The 16,854-nt window shown below is 39.4% G+C and overlaps 1 protein-coding gene across 2 annotated transcripts in view; it reads left to right on the plus strand.

Moving 5' to 3' along the window:
* LOC122642459 (GBF-interacting protein 1-like) overlaps window positions 1-16,854 on the plus strand; it is a 29,268-nt gene that overhangs the window by 7,295 nt on the left and 5,119 nt on the right. The window contains exons 5-9 of one of the 2 annotated variants that reach the window (XM_043835944.1): window positions 2-669; window positions 2,339-2,729; window positions 3,329-3,590; window positions 4,488-4,652; window positions 8,569-9,066. In XM_043835944.1, coding sequence (XP_043691879.1) covers window positions 2-669; window positions 2,339-2,729; window positions 3,329-3,590; window positions 4,488-4,652; window positions 8,569-9,066 — 1,984 coding nt within the window. The remainder of the gene's footprint in view (window position 1; window positions 670-2,338; window positions 2,730-3,328; window positions 3,591-4,487; window positions 4,653-8,568; window positions 9,067-16,854) is intronic. The other variant, XM_043835945.1, reaches the window with a different exon arrangement.

The raw sequence follows: 16,854 nt of genomic DNA on the forward strand, positions 1-16,854 counted from the left end.
GCTCTGTAACTGTTGTGGCCAATGGCCCCTCAACTGTGGCTACTGGGAGTTGCAGTCATGGGCGTGCCTCGCAATTGCCCACACCTGAAGAAGGTTCAGGTTTTGATGCTGTTCATCTGGGAAGTGGACCTCCACATCCAAATGTCAATGCAAAGAGCAATGTTCCTTCACCTGCGCCTGGAGTCTCACGTGGGCAACCCACACCAAGCTCTGATCGCTTCCTGGCATCCATGACTCCTGCATCTGTGTCTGGTGTATATTCCTCGGCTTTAGATCCTGTCCTGGTGCCTTCTATGGATTCACGGCTTCCAGGTGTGGTGGGCACAATTAAACGTCAAGTAGGGAGCCAACGAATGGCTGTTGAACCAAATGCTATCATCTCTGCTGATAGCACATCAACAGCTCCTCAGGACTCCTCCAATCGTCTGAACAAAACTATAGCTTTTGATGTAACTGAATCTGAGTTGTCATCATTGATGAATGAGAAAACTGTTTCAGAAATTGGTAACACCACGCATGGAAGGATGCTAGGCAAATCACTGGGGGTTGACAGGAATCAAATCTCTGAGCCGTCACAACCTCCATCTTCTATTCACGGCGGCTCTACAGCTAGTAGGCCTTCATCTAATTATGGCAATCGGTCACAACAACTTGTTGGTCCTCAGAAGGGTAATATACTGTGCTGAACCCCGAAACTTCATTTTTTTTTAAAAATTTTGAAAAACTGACATGGTATGTTTAGTTTTGGATTAGTATGTTAAGATATCTATGGTTAAAAAGGGTAATAGTGATATTGGAATTTTGATTTTCTTGATGGACTTTTTCTGTTTGGGAGGTGGGGGGGGGTGTTAGAAAGGAATCAATAAAATGTAGTTAATGAAATGTGTATTTGAAGTATGAGATTTAACTAAGGTATGGTTTCTTTGATCTTAGTGCTTTGAAGTCCTTTATAACCTTTCGAAATAACAAGTAGGAGGAAATGATAAACTATTGACATTCATTTGTCAAAGCAAGACCACAAAGTTAAGTGACTACATCTGGAAAGTGCAAATATGTGGGCTCAAATTGTAATCAAATAATCACTCTTGAAGAAATTATGCTTGTTAAGAATAGAATTTGCTATATGTTTAGGACTATAATAAAGAATAGTAAACAACACCTTAACTAAGTTATGGTCCCTCAATTTCCATTTTTGATTTTAGTGCTTTGAAGTCCTTTGTAACCTTTCAAAATAACAAGTAGGAGGAAATGATAAACTATTGACATTCATATGTCAAAGCAAGACCACAAAGTTGAGTGAAAACATCATCAGGAAAGTGCAAACATGTGGGCTCAAACTATAATCAAATAATTTCTTCTATTCTGTTAAGAATAGAATTTGCTATATGTCTAGGAATATAATGAAGAATAGGAAACACCATTTCTCACACTGATTATTCTGTAGCTAATGTATTATTGAATAATCAGCATGACATGATGAATAATCTGGGTTGCACACCGTATGTCCTGATAATGCTTGTGAAGCACATTAACTGGAGCGTTCTTTGACAGATATAGGTTAGATAATGACATTTCTTTTTACTTCTCTTTGTGACTTTATATAATAATTAAAAAAAGTGTGTTATATGTTGGTGACTTACATCTATATGTTTCCCAGACTAATTTAGCACTTATCATAAAATTTATGATTTGACATGTGTAGATGAGGGGTTGCATGCATGGTTGAAGCTTCATGGAGTTGGGATTTCAACTTCATACTGTATCTGTGTACCATGCACATTCTTTTCGCCTCTTTCTTGTATTCAACTCAACTAATTCGTGGATCAAGAAGCCATATTTAATGTCTTACTGGTCATAATCTAGATTTTAGATTTCTTGTGCTCATGAAAACTACCTTAAACTATTTTTGTTGTTTTGTTCTTCTTTACTTTGGGGGGATTATGTAGTTTGTACTGGAGAACTGCAAGTGAGTTTGAGAGAGTTTTCGTTTCACTCATTTTTCACACTTTTTGTACTTATATATTTGTTATTTTTATAATGCTGGAACTCCAGGACTATCTCAGTGCTGTGCACAACTTTGATCATACTCTTTGCTCTTCTGGGGCTTTTGTCATAGATCTTAAATGACAGTTATGCTTTATTACCTATATGCAAATTTGATAATTTACATTTCAATGGAAAAAATTCAGTATAGGAAAAAGTGAATGATTAGGATATTAAGTTTGCCGGTGGTTTGCATCTTTTATGAATTTGAGTAGTTATAACTGTCTAGATTACTCAAATTCTTTGTGGTTAACATTATTAATGGATACAAATAATGGGGTGAATTGTTTCCCCTCAGGCCCTAGCAAGGAATGGAAACCAAAGCCTACAAGCAATAATACTTCCCAGGCTAGCGGAGCCATTGGGATATCTGATGGTGCATCTATCTCTGTCGAAGCTGGTGCTCGGTTACAACCTTCATTGAGTGCATCATCTTCAGAAGAAGCAACTTCAAAGTTGCCGAAGAAGCTGGAAGATTTACATTTCTCAGATGGTCAACATGTTATTATTCCTGACCATCTCCATGTCCCTGAAGCAGAAAGATCTGGATTGAGTTTTGGAAGCTTTGATGCTAGTTTTGAGGTCAGCATGAGCTATACAAATGGTCCTGATAGTGACAAGAGCTCTACACCTCTGTCTGAATACTCGCAGGGGATTGAAGAAACTGCTGAGGAAGCTTCCTCAAGGTTCGTAACAGAAAACACTTCCTTGTTTTTCTGTTAGTCTTTAATTAAAATAATGTCTTAGTTCTATTAGAAACCATGCATCTTCCCCCTCTCCCCACCCCCATTTCCCAGTTGTCATCCTCTGTTCCTGGCATGAAAATTATGCAATTGCCAATACCTGTTACATGATTATTTGTCAGAGGTCATCAAACCCATAGGGTGGATAATATGATTATGACTTCGCATTGTACTAGTTACAGACATAATACATGCTGATACTATGATTCAAGAAAATTATTCCTACATAGGAGTTATGTGCCAATGTCCAAGCATCTGTTGATGCTTAGTGCTAAATCTGATGGAGGGATCTGGACAAAAAGCCTACACATGATATGCTTCTGGTTATTTCGTTGGATTGATTTCAGAGAATCTCCCAACCAAATATATATCTTATAGTTCTCCAGCTCCTGTAGATCTATGTTTCCTGCTAGGCTTTTTGCATACTGTTTCAAATTTTAGTACTGTGTTCTGGATTTATAATACTTTTATGCCTGCAGTTGTATCTGTTTCCGTTATGTTCCACAATTTCTGATCTTCTACTTGTTTTACAATTGGTGCAGCAATCAAAATGCATCCCCTACTGCTCAGGAAGAAGGGTATCCTGATCATCCACCATCACCTACGCAAATGCCAGAAAATCTGCCAGCCGAAGAGGCTGATGTCTCGTCCAGTCAAGTCACGGAGTATGATCAGTCCAAGCCAGAGATTGCTCTGCCATCTGGTGGTCCTCAGTACTCGGTTGTTCATACTGCCCCAAATTTCAATTTTGGATTCATGCCAGTAGGAGGCCAGCTGGCACCCTTTGAAAACTCGGAGCCTCAGGCACGTGATGTCTCTAGCTTTTCAACATTTGTCATAAGCCTTCAATTATTCTGCTCTTTATGTCCTCTATCAATTGTACATCCCCATATTTAGTGTTGGCCCTCCCTATATGGCAGTACTCTTGGTAATATCTTCGTTCGGGGGACACTGTACCGCATCATATGGTTCATTGGATCAGGACCCATCAGTGTCTCCTATTTAAGATATTAACCTGACCAAGAATCAACTTAAAGCCTTAAACCAAATTATCACCACTGTTTTATTTTTTGGGTGATTGTTACAAGTTGGAAAAAAGTAGTAAAGATTCAGAAAGTTTCAATTAATGTGTCGGTTAGATGCTCAAACCATTTTATCTTGTTTATAATTTACGGAGAGGATCTGTTAGCTTGAGCCTATCCATTTGTGGTCCTGATCATCTGAATAAGAAGCACTTAGCTAGAATGGAGGCTTCTCATTAATTTATGGGTCCTTTGGATCCAGAACCGTGAGTCCAAGACTCATACAGTCCAGATATATAGCATTACTGTAAATTCATTTTGAAGTTGCAAGGCGATACTCTTAGCTATCTCTGATTGTTTCAGATGTAATAACTGGTGTAAATCGACCTTTGTACTTGTTGAACTTTTGTTTCCAAATTATTGGCTTTTTCTTCATTTATGCTGTTGAGTTGTGCTCTGAAATGACAAGACCTGATTTTTTTGTTACTTTTTTATGTAGTTCATGAACTGGACTTGTCCATTTAGTACTTAAATCATACTGCTGAAGAAGTCTCCTCTTGCCTCTCTCTCTCTCTCTCTCTCTCTCTCTCTCTCACTTACACGCACACACCAGTCTCTCTGGACTATCATTTTCCTGGGTTACTTACGTAGAACTATTGATTTTTTCCCCTGAAATTAGGTTCAGCAATCATTTGATCCCTCCGCAAGCTATTATACTCAGTTTTACCGGCCTGGTGCTGATGGTGATGGCCGCTTCTCTCCTTTCCTTGCTCCTGGAACTGCCACGAAATACAATGGGAATATTACAGTGCTGCCCCCTCAGACTGGCCAGTCTCCTCAAGAGGTTTGTATCAATCACTTTAACCTTTTTGTTTGGTACATCTTAGCAAAAGGGACTGCTGTGCTTGGTTTCTGGCACAAATGCTTATCAATCTGAATGATTCATATGTCAGGCAGCCACTTGGGTTGGTAACTACCCAAAACCTATCCATTCTTACTAGCTTCTATTTTTATCAAGGTTCTTTCTTTTTCGAAGCCTATTAATAAAAAAATTACTCATTTGCGTGATTCTAAGCATCCAAGTGGTTTTTGTTTTCGGTGGGCCAACTTACATGACACAAAAGGAAGTGACTTTGCCCCGACATTTAGATGCTTCGGATTGGGTACATGCATTTATGGTTTCTGTGTCTCAATGAGGTTGATTTTGATGGATATACATCCTCCACACGAAAACGCACTTGAAAGATTATTTTCTGCCACTATTTAGCTGATAAAGTGCCATTATTGCTTGGATACTTCATACTTTTGCATGCGATGGTTGATGTCACTCATCCAAAATGGTTCAATTTTGAACACTATGATGGGATTCTCTGGCTGCTTGGTTGAGGTGTTGCATGCTTCTGAAAATAGTAGAAAAATTGGGAAGAGAGAAAAATGGGAAGAACTATAGGTCAGTTACTTGATTGCTAGAGCCTGGAGGAATTCACTGTCACAACTGTGGATTGGCACTGACAGAAGAATTTGAGCCGCTAATATCTTCATTCAATCATTTATTTTTGATGGTTTTATTGGGAGGGGAAGGAGAGATTGAAGGAGGGACTTGATCCTAGGTCTGTGTTGTGATAGGCAACTGACTAAGGGTTTAAATCTGTTTGTTTCTGGCTAAAAGGATTGGGTTTTGTTCGGTTTGAGATGAAGTAGGTATAAACCAAAACCGAACCAATTATTAGTATTCAGTTTCAGTTTCCCCAACCAAAACCAAATCGTACTCAGTTTGGTCAATCGGTTCCTATTTGGTTTACACATCAACCATTGGAACTGCTAGAATGCAACACCTTAATGTCCTAACCCTATGATACCTCCAACTATACACTCAAAGACAATCAAACCATAGATGATCTGCGCAAATTGTTAGATGAAAAACAAAAGAAGGTTATGAAGAGGAAACCCGAAATTTTGGTGATCGGGATCAAAGCCTCACATAAAAAGATTATTTATATAAAAAAATGGAGAAATGACGGCACGCGGGTTGGAGAAAGTTAAACCCTTAGCTTACCCTTGAGCATCATAGATCCCTCCCCTCGACAGTCTGACTAAACCCTTGAGCCTTGAGCATCATAGTATCAGATTCCTCAGTGACATTCTATGGAGTCCACAAAATAAGGGCTATTACCCAGTGCTGGTCTTGCCTATGCGGGGTCCTGGGAGGGGGTGTGGGTTTGGAGTCGGTGCTAACCTTTGACATTTTCGCACAAAGTGGCCACCCTGAAGATTCAAACCTGGCAGCCCAAGCCTAAGCTCTTCACAATTTGCTGAGTTTTGCGGCCATGACTCATCATCTCCGTCAATGGTCGCCGCCATGATTCCTCCTTTCCTTACTGTTCTGATTTTGGTTCCCTTTGTCTAGTCTAACCCTCTAAGGTGTTGATTTGATAAACTAGGGTTTTAAAGAGTGCAGTAGGTACAGAGATGGAAAATAAAATCAGGAAATGAAGCAAGAAGCCGACCACTATTTTTTGTCTCTTCCTTTTTTTTTTCTTTTTCTTCCAATAGTCAGTCTGCAATTCCACCATTTCTGAACTCCCTTTTAGACCTTTCCAGCCAAGATGCCTGTCTGCTTGAGGCTTGAAGCCCTAGAAGTTAGAACCTCTACAGTCTTAATGTAAGATTAGAACCTGAATAGGTCTAATCCCAGGTAGGATCAAATTGGGATAACCTCCAGTGAACAAGAAAGAAAACAATGGGATCTCAAATTGGTAACCACAAGTGAACAAGAGAAATAAATAATAGAATCGCACAAATCAGTGACCTGTTGAAACTGCAAATAGCGTTGAATGAACCTTATAGATGTAGGATGAAACCCCAAATAGAAGAACATGATCAGAATAGAGAGAAAAGGAGATCGCTCAGCCTGTTAGGGTTTTGAAACCCTAGATTTCTCCCAAAATCGATGGTAGGGGATTGTCTCCTGCTGTGGTGATTGATCTTCAACTTGGCAGCAACTTGAAATTGATAAGAATGCCCAGGGCGAACAATTGGCAGAGAAATTCCAGCAACTTTGAAGAGTTTCTTGAGATCATCTAGGGTAGTTTCAAGAGTTGAAAAACCTAAAACCTTGCAACCGATGGAAAGGAATGGGTATCTCACCCTAGGCCTGTCAGATATCCTATCTCAGGATTTCAACATTGCATAAGCAAAGTTTTCTATTCATTCAAATCGTGGGAGCTCACAAGAGCTGATTACATGTTTATATAGCCTAATGGCTGAAACAAAAATAGAAAGTATTGTCCAACTAGGATTCCCAATTAGGAGTACAACTCAAACATAACTAGGAAACTAAAAGTCTAATAATAAAAAGAAATAAAATAAAACCTCAACATCAGCCCACGATTTTTACTGCTGATGTAGGGTAATCCCTACACCTACAGTGTTGCTGGTGTAGGGGAATCCCTACACTTGCGGCTGTACTTTTTGGCATACAGCCTAAATACATCAAGTCTTCTACTCCAAGTTTTCCATCGAGGAGTGTGAAAGTGAAAAAAAGGATGCCAAGGCCTAGTTTCATTTTCTAGCTTAGCCACAGCAGAGCAGATCTGAGAAAAGTGTCTTGAAGACATCTCTAGTGTCGAACTAATATATAAATCGGTTTACTCAGTTTGTATTCGGAACCATCATGTTCTGGTTCAAAATCGAACCAACCCAACATCTAAAACAAGAACTGAACCGAACTGTAACAGGTGGTTCGGTTCATTATTGACACCCTTACAACATACTTTATCAGCAGGACAAGCTGCCAAAGAGATCAGCAGACTCGATACTCCAACCAGTCCTCCTACCACCAAAATTTATTCACCAGTCAAGTACAGTCAAACAAGGAAAGAAAGTCCTTGTACAGCAATAAAACTCTAATTAGAAGTCTAGCCTAATTAGGAAGTAGAGATCTAGTCTAACTAGGGAAAAGAAAAAACTAAAACAAGTAAACAATATCTAGCCACGATAGGGACACACCTCCTATTGTGTGGTTCACATGAAATCTGTACCCCCATGGTACTTAGGGTCCATTCTTTAACACTAACAAACTGACTGTCTCACCGAATTACTTCAGCTGCCTTCAACACTAACTATGAGCTTCAAAACAATGTGAGAACCAGACCTCCCTAGTTTTTTTATAATGAGGAGAGGATTGATCCATTGGATCCCACAAATGGGCCCCACCTAGAGAGAAACTTATGTTTAACAAAAATAATCTGCAGCTCATGCAGAAGACAGTTTTTCCTGCTCCTTCTGTGGCTCCCCACAAAGAAATTTTTTTTTTAACAAAAAGAATATGCTGTTCATGCAGAATACAGTTTTTTGCTGCTTCTTATACTACTTTTGCTTCTCTGATTTGACTCATTTATTTAGGGCTTTGGAGTATGTCCCTGGTGATTGGGAATGTGTTATGTACTGCTAAAAACATCCTCAGAACTTTTTTTTTTGAAAATTTTGCAATGTTAAGAATCCTCAATTTATTAAAAGGGTTAGTGTTTGATACTGAGCTGTACATGCCTCCATGTGAGTCCTGCATACTGGTTGGTTTTTTATTAGCTCATGGTGAGTTGCCATTGGTCCGTCGTGTATTCTACAGTGTTACTTTTGGTTCCTGAAGCTCCAAGAACGCGTGTACTAATCAGAAATACTTTATGATACTCTATGGACCTTTTATTTTGTTAGTTAATCCATGTGTTTTTCCTGTCCTTATGCTTTGCGTCCAATTGCAGAGTGGCAACTCCTTGGTCCTTTCTACAGCGGCTCCAACTCCAATAGTGACTCAAGCTTCAGGAGTCATGCAGAGCTCTATAGCTGTAACTCAGCAACCGGTTCCTGTTTTCAGGCAGCCTGCTGGGGTACATATATCTCATTATCCTCCTAACTACATACCATATAGCCAATATTTCTCCCCATTCTATGTACAACCCCCAACTATTCACCATTTTCTTAGCAACACTGCGTACCCTCAACAACCTCCAACTGGCAATGTGTATCCACCTGCAGCAGCTGCTGCCACAGGTGTCAAATACTCTCTTTCACAATACAAACCTGGAATTAATACCAACAACTCAACCCACATAGGAATGGCGGCTGGTTATGGACCATACAGCTCCTCCCCTGCTGTTTACAGTCCCAGTCCTGCAACAACCACAGGAAACTCTACAGGAAACGAGGATCTTGCAGCCTCTCCTTTCAAGGAAAATAATATCTACATCACTGGCCAGCAGGTTTGTCTTCCTCTCTCTCTCTCGCTCTTTTAAGATTTGTATCTGTTAATTCTACTATAGTATAAAGAAAATACCTCATGGTTCAGAGTTGTTTTAGTCCTTTATTAGAGTTCTTTTTCCTTAGGCTCTGTCTGGAAGCACAAAAAATGCAATGGTCAGAGTAAAGTAGAAAACTAGTTGTGTAATGGTTTATTTAGAATCTGGTTGAATGGAAAATAAATCTTCAATGGAGTTTCTTTTGCCATCTTTCTCTGTAAATTATATGTCTAGAATACATGGAAATAAACCTAGCGAGGGAAAAAGAAATCTGCTGTATTCGGAGTTCACTTTCTATTTTCTCTCTGAGGCAAATGCAAAGAGTGTGTTCTTTCACTTCAATTTCTCTACAACCAAGGGGAGTCTAGAAAAGATTGTGGATGGATGGTGACTGTATTGGAATATAGTCTAAAGCTTGTCTGTACTATTCATTAATTCTGCATCACCTGATATATGAATCAAATGGTGGATCCTGTAACACACTATTTCCTGGGTTATGAACCTTTGGGTTGATTTATCCTACATAGCCATATATACACATGTAGTTATATTTTTGTTGGACAGTTTCATGCTTCTAATGTAGTTCTAGTTTGATAGTAATCAAACTAGAAACCGATACCAGAATCTGACTCAAAAGGATGACTGGATTAGGGTTTAAACTAAGGGAAATGCTAAACTAGGTTTAGGGTTTTATGGAAGTTAGGGTTAATGTTAGGTTGTTGGATTACTAATTCCAGTAATGAAATAAATTGAAATTAGCAAAACAGTGGGTGTAAACAGAATCAGCAGCAAGGGTTATGGTGAAACAGGTTAAATTTAGGGTTAGGGTTAGAGAGGAGAGAAAGTGGAGATTCTAGGGTTAGTCTGGGCAGAACCAGCTGCAATTTGGATCTGAGTGTCCCAATAGGGCAGGGGAGTACTCGATCTCAGTATGGGAGGAATCCCAAGGCTGGTTAGGGCTGGAATGGATATAGAGCTTAGAACAGAAAAGGGGAAACAGGGAAACTAGGATTTGGGGGATTTAGAGTTGCTGGCAATGAACAAACTTCAAAACAGAATTATTAATGTTGAATGGTCTTGAGATCAGAACTTGAATGTAAAAAGTAACCAAACGAATCACCCAGGCTTCCCACCGCAAGGTTTCAATCGGATCAAACACCGATTCCGTCAGCCTTGATCAAACACAAGACAAAGATCTTCTTGGAGAAGACGAGTTGCAGAGCAGCAGCCTTGAGAATAGTTTTTTTTTTTTTTCAAATTGTGAGAGGTAAGAAGTCGCTCCCATGAATTGTCTTTATTTATAAGGCCTAAAGGCCAACTCCTATTCAGCCTAGAAGTGGGACCCCCCCTCCCCTCAGCCGACTCTATTACAAGAGCACCTCCTCTCTCAAAACCGTGGAGAGGAGTTAATGTAGTCCTAGATAGGTAGGAGACCTACTAGGAGCCAGGTAAATCAGAGTTTTTAACTATGTTGGCCGATTGGGACAGAATGGATAAACTAGGGCAGAATTAGGGTTAGGATTAGGGTTTTGAGCTAGGGTTTTATTTGGTAATGATGTGCAGGTTTTTAGGAATCTATTAATGTAGGTTTGGTTTGATTTGGACGAAGTTGGAAATCTAGGGTTTCGGGTTAGGGGCCTTGTAAAAATTGGGTGTTTTTAGAATCTAGGGTTTAGAGATGGAATCTGGGGAAAGTGAGCTGGTCAAGTGTTAATGGCAGTATGGGGAGTGAGATGAAAATAAAAAGATCAGATTTTGATGGGTGGTTAGGTCTAGGTTGAAGTTAGGGCTTAATTAGGGTTTAAGGGATTATAAGGCTGCAATGGAGAATTGAAATTAGGGTTGTTGCCGAGTCAAGTATGAAGGCTGTGGATGAAGTTTAATGATGATTGATGGAGGGAATAAGGATGCTGGTTTGATGATCTAAATTGGATCGATGGGGAAGGTAGGTTTAGGTTAGAGGATGAGAAGTAGAAGGGAATAACTGAAATTAAAATAGCTTACTGGTTTGAAGAGATTCCCAACAACAGCAGCTTGAGCAATTGTGAGAAAACCTCCCAATCTTCACGATGCAAGGAGTCACAGGAGTCCACCCACCCTATCCACCTTGAGATCCACAAGGATATAATACTCTGAGAGCAATGGCAGCAAGCTTGAAAGCAGAAATTTGAATAATTGAACTGTGGGGGAGCCTCCCACGTTTAAGCTTTATTTAATCAAAACTGAACAAAAAATCCTACTCAGATTAGGAGTTGTAATCCTAATCTGAATCCTAATTACAAACATAACAATCAGACTTATAATCCAAATCTGATTTTAAAAACAAAGCAGTCCTCCTAAAAGAAATCGTGGAGGGGACATAAAAGTCAAATAAAACAGCTGAAATAATTAAGGGCCAAAAGACTAATTTGCCCTTAATTAAAGTACTTGAAAAAACTAAGTATAGAAGGCTCCAACGAAAAAACAAAACAACTGCCTAGGTCAAGGCTTCTTCTTCCTAGTGCTTGGACCTGCATCAGGAGTGGGACACTTAAGTTGTCACATGACCAGTAAAACAAATAAAAGAAATCTACTTATTTCACTTAAATTGAACCGCTGGTTCAAACCAGTTTTGGACCTGTTCAATTTAAAACAAAAAAGCATGAAAATAAAACTAAGTATAGAAAACTACTAGATACGAAACAACTACTTGGACTTCTTCGTCTTACGGATATAAGTCTTCAGATCTGCTTGGAAACCATTATTCTGGCATCGTCTTCCTCCTGCGAGCATACTTGTGCTGGAACCTTGATCCTGCAGCACCTTCTAAAAATTTTCAGAATTCAAACAAAAATAAAGAACAGTTTTCCAGACTTGGTTTTTCAATTGTAGGCTGGAGTTGTTCACATCCTGCAGTCCAAGAATCATGGGCTGGAGGTGTTCACAATCTGCAGTCCAAGTCAATTGTAGGCTGGAAGTCTTTAGACTATAAGTCGAAATTGTGGGCTAGAAGTTTTCAAACTATTAAGTCCAAATTGTACCTTGGAGGTTTTCAGATTACAAGTCAAACTGTAGGCTGAGTTTTTAGGTTGCAAGTTAAATTATAGGCTAGATGTTTTCAGACTATAACATAGTTGTCACGGCGTCACGGCGATCCAAGTCGGTGGAGGGGTGTCACGTCGATATATCGACATGTCGCCCGCCATGGCGAGCATGTCGACCATGTTTTATTTTTTATTTTATCTATTTTTTATGTGTTAATAGATGTATACTCAAGCCATGTTTTATTTTTTCTCTATTGTTTCTCAAGTTTTAAGAAGAAAATTCAGAAATCGAAGAGGGAAAGAAGAAATCGACAGAAATCGAAGAGGGAAAGAAGACAGGAAGAAGAAATCGAAGAGGGAAAGAAGAAATCGAAAGAAATTGAAGAGGGAAAGAAGAAATCGAAGAGGGAAGAAGAAATTGAAGACAGGAAGAAGAAATCGAAGAGGGAAAGAGAGACACGAAGAAGACAGGAAGAAGAAATCGAAGAGGGAAAGAGAGACAGGAAGAAGCAATCAAAGAGGGTCGCCATGGCGTAGGTCGCCATGCAACCCTCTCCAGCGCCAGGACACCATGGCGATGCCATGACAACTATGGACTATAAGCAATCCAATTGTGGTTTTTAGGAGAAGCTATAAATGCACGTATTGACAATAGGCCCAAAACATGTTTTGATGAATGGAATTGGCTTTCAGCTCTTTAGTTCTGTGAGATTCAGAGCACCTATTTGTCGTGAGATGCATAAAAACATTGGTGGGATGCCAAGTTTGTGATTCAGGTGGGACTCCTGAATCAGTTATCTTTCTTTCTTAATTTTCTCATATTTTCTTATCTTTCTATGCAGGTTACATGTCAGTTCATCCTGCACATTACTTTCTATTGAGTTTTCTAGTTCCCGTTTTCCAATAGGAAACTGTATTATTTGAGTTTGTGGCTGTTGGATCCCTTTCAAATTTTATTATTATATTCTGTCTAGTTTGAATCTCTACTGCTAGTAGCTATTTCTCATCACTGTGGTCCAGGTTTATTGTTGGTTTCTAAATCCTAGTTCTTGATGATTTAGAATGATAATATTTAAGAAGAAAAAATCAAGCTCTGGAAGTAGGTGGGAGATACTTAGCCTTCAACTCCTCCTTTATATCATCCTAGGTGGTAGGTTCTATGCTATGAACTTGCAAATGTTGTTCATATGATCTCCACCACCATTCCCTGACCGGTCCAATCAACTTGATGCTAGCAAACTTGGGTTCCCTGGGCTGTGTCAAGTCATACCAATCTAAGCATTCATCCAAAGCGGTTAGCCAATCATAGAATACTCGTAGATCGAGTTTCCCATTATACTGTTTGAGTTCTCGCTTGACCTTTTGGGCATCATCAGTCCTCCAATTAGTAAAACCAGACTCTACTATGGTGTGCAGGGCATTCTCTATAGACCTATGTGTGCGGAGTCTCCATGGGGCTCGTCTTAAATCCCAAAAATGGTTGTTTGCAATGGATTGGGATGGTAATCCTTCCTCAAGTTTGTGGTGTTCAGGATTTTCAGGTGTGGGGGTTTGGATTACGAAACCTTTTGTTACTCTAAGGCAGCAAACTTATCAAACAACACATTGACCTAGGCTGGCCTCTTCTGGGTTCCTTGCATCACTCCGGACATGGCTCGAATATCAAATATTGTTGTTTTAATCACCTAAAAATAGGTTTTAGAACGAACAGTAAACTAGTATTGCAGTAATGGGAATTAGGTTCTAGCCATAGTTATCAAGGCGGCAAGGCGACCACGGCGTGTGAGGGCCTTCCAAAGCGCCTTGGCGATAGGGCGGCCGCAAGGTGTCTCGCCAAGGCGTTCTAGTGTTCTTTTTTTATATAACCATTTTATTTGGCACAAATAGCATATTAAAAATGATATAACTCTACTTTGCTAAATAAATATTAAAGAGTTAAACCAATGCAAGATATTCATCAGAAAAACAAATTAACAAACTAAGTTAATCATATTATCATAGCAATATAGCATATAAATATGAAACAACATTATAAATTATTAAATATAAAGAATAAAGGGTTGGTAAATTATTATACTTACCTTTGTGTTGCCAAAATGTGAAAAAAAGAGGAAAAGAAAGAAAGAAAGACAAGATTGAATGAAGTCAAAGGAAATGTTTGTTACTCAACACTCCACAGTCCTCTTTAGAAACAAACAAAAGAACATACAAGGCTGGAGATGTCGATGGAGAAGCTGGACTGTAGAAGGGGAAAAAAAAGTGTCGAGGGTTCACCGCAGGTTTTAGAAGGGAAAAAAAAAAGCGCACAATACTTACCATGGAAGCTGGACTGCTAAAGATGTCGCCGGTGGGGGTGGAGGCTGGAGGAGCAGCAGCAGCATGAGAAAAAAAACCCGTAAAATAGAAGAGAAGAAGAACAATAGAAGGTTAGTTACCTCGCTGGAGACGTGGTAGCTGGAGGAAGCTTCGTCGGAGTCAACGCCGGCCGACAGGAGAAGAAGAAAAGTCGAGGGTTCACCGTAGGTTTTTGTTCACTACAGTTCACTGCAGTTTTTTCTCCCAATCCCAAATAACGAAGAAGAAAAGTCGAGGGTTTTAGTTTTGGGTTTTCAGTTTTGGACTTCAGTTGAAAAGGAACAAAAAGTCTTTTATACCCTTGATAACATGTATCTCAGTGTATATAATACACATACACCAGCCAATGAAAAGTTAATAAATAGAATAAAACAATAAAATCAAATAAATGGGGTTTTTATAGGCTTGATCCAATGTATCTCAGTGTAGATATTCCATATACACTTTCCAATAATAAATTACGAAATAGAATAAAAAAGTAAGTACATAAATAAATTAAGCAACAAAAAGCGACCGCCTTGGTCGCCTAGGAGACGCCTTGGTAACCTCCTTGGTAACCAAGGCGGTCCGCCTTTCGTACACACCATAAGGGGCCCCACCGCCATGTGCCCATAATTCCGCCTGGTCGCCTTGGCCACGCCTTGATAACTATGGTTCTAGCAGTAGAGATTCAAATTAAAACAGAAGAAAGACTGGTCTGATGCGGACAATTTTTTGGTTGAGTACTTATTCAGACAACAAAATATAGTAATAAAATTTGGAAGGGATCCAATGGCCAGATGATGCAGGTGCACTACCTTGGACCGGCCCAAACCCTTTTGGTAAGGGTGTCAATTTGGAACCAAAACCGCCCGCGTAAAACCGTACCAAACTGTACCGTTGCAAAAACGGTATGGTATGGTCAAATGGTATTGATCACGGTACGGTATGGTATCAGTATTGGGTACAATAACGATGGTATGTACCGAAACCGTACCGTTATACCGAAACTGTACCGAAATCATACCGTGTTGGGGAGCGTAAGAACATGTATTAAAGTAATAAAAAGCTTCTTGACTTCAAGTAGAAAAAATAGGAGAAAATTAAGAGGTGTGTGCGTCTGACGTTGTAAACAACGAGTAAAACAAGACAACTTTTGACTTCTTTTAACTTTTCCATATTGGAAACCGTGACAAGTGTGGCATTTCTGGTAAATAAATAAAAGAAATAGGAGAAAATTACTAGGGGTGAGTGTGTGACACGATAAACAACGAGTAAAACAAGACAACTTTTGACTTTTTCATATCGGAGACCGTGACATCTGACACACTTTCCTATTAACTAGAAAGTTGTCCCAAATGGCATGTCAAGTCATGCATGGGATGGGATCATGGTGACATGGTGGGAGTCTCATACATCATGCATGAAATGTCAAATGTGATTTTCTAAACTGTTTCTATACCGTTTTTATACCGTACCGAAACCGTATTGAAACGGTACGGTATCGGTATTGAAAATATGATTTTTAAATGGTACGGTATCGGTATTGGGTACTTGTTTTTGGTACCGTACCAAAACCGTACCGTAATACCGAAACCGTACCGGTTGACACCCTTACCTTTTGGGAACCTAGACGGAGATGTACCGGGTCTAAATCTGGGATTTAGTCTAGTAGGATATTAGTAGTCTATATATTTAGTCTATTTATTTATTTGGATTTATTGTATTTAGTCTTTCATTTTATTTTGAATACAGTATAAGCAGCGATAGAGTTTCATTATGTTTCAATTTTGTAGTTAGAATAGGAGTGCTTTGATTTCTTTTATTTATACCATGTAATCATGCAATTAGAACTCATATTTAGAGAATGGAATGGTAAGTGTTGTGAGTACCTGCGTGGCTAAAGTGATTGTGCGGTCTTCTCCTCCCCTTCTTATGCGATTTCTCCTTTCTCCTGCAAATATTCCATTTCTCCTGCAAATATTCCCTTCTTCCCTACTGGTCCTCCACCACCAGATACTCAAGTAATGAAGTTTCCTATCCGAAAGAAGGGGAATCAGAAAGTATGCGTAGGATGAACTGACATGTTATCTGATTTAGAAGAATAACAAAAATAAGAAGGGAAGATAACTGATTAATGTTGGACTCCTGAATCATAGACTTGGCATCCCACCGAAGTTGTCCTTGGCATATGATGCAGTTGCATTACACCATAAGGCCTAGGTGCATGCTTGGGAAGGCCCACACGGTGCTGGTGGCAGTCCAAAGGGCTGAAAACATGCTTTGGGTAGTTATATTATTGGTCGGGCCTTTTATTTTCTTGGGTTTCATTATCAAGGGTTTCAGTAAAGTGGGGGGTGAATTTAGTACACGGGATTAGTAGTTAAGTTTTAAA

This window comes from Telopea speciosissima, chromosome 10, assembly GCF_018873765.1.
Source record: "Telopea speciosissima isolate NSW1024214 ecotype Mountain lineage chromosome 10, Tspe_v1, whole genome shotgun sequence".
Lineage (NCBI taxonomy): Eukaryota > Viridiplantae > Streptophyta > Magnoliopsida > Proteales > Proteaceae > Telopea > Telopea speciosissima.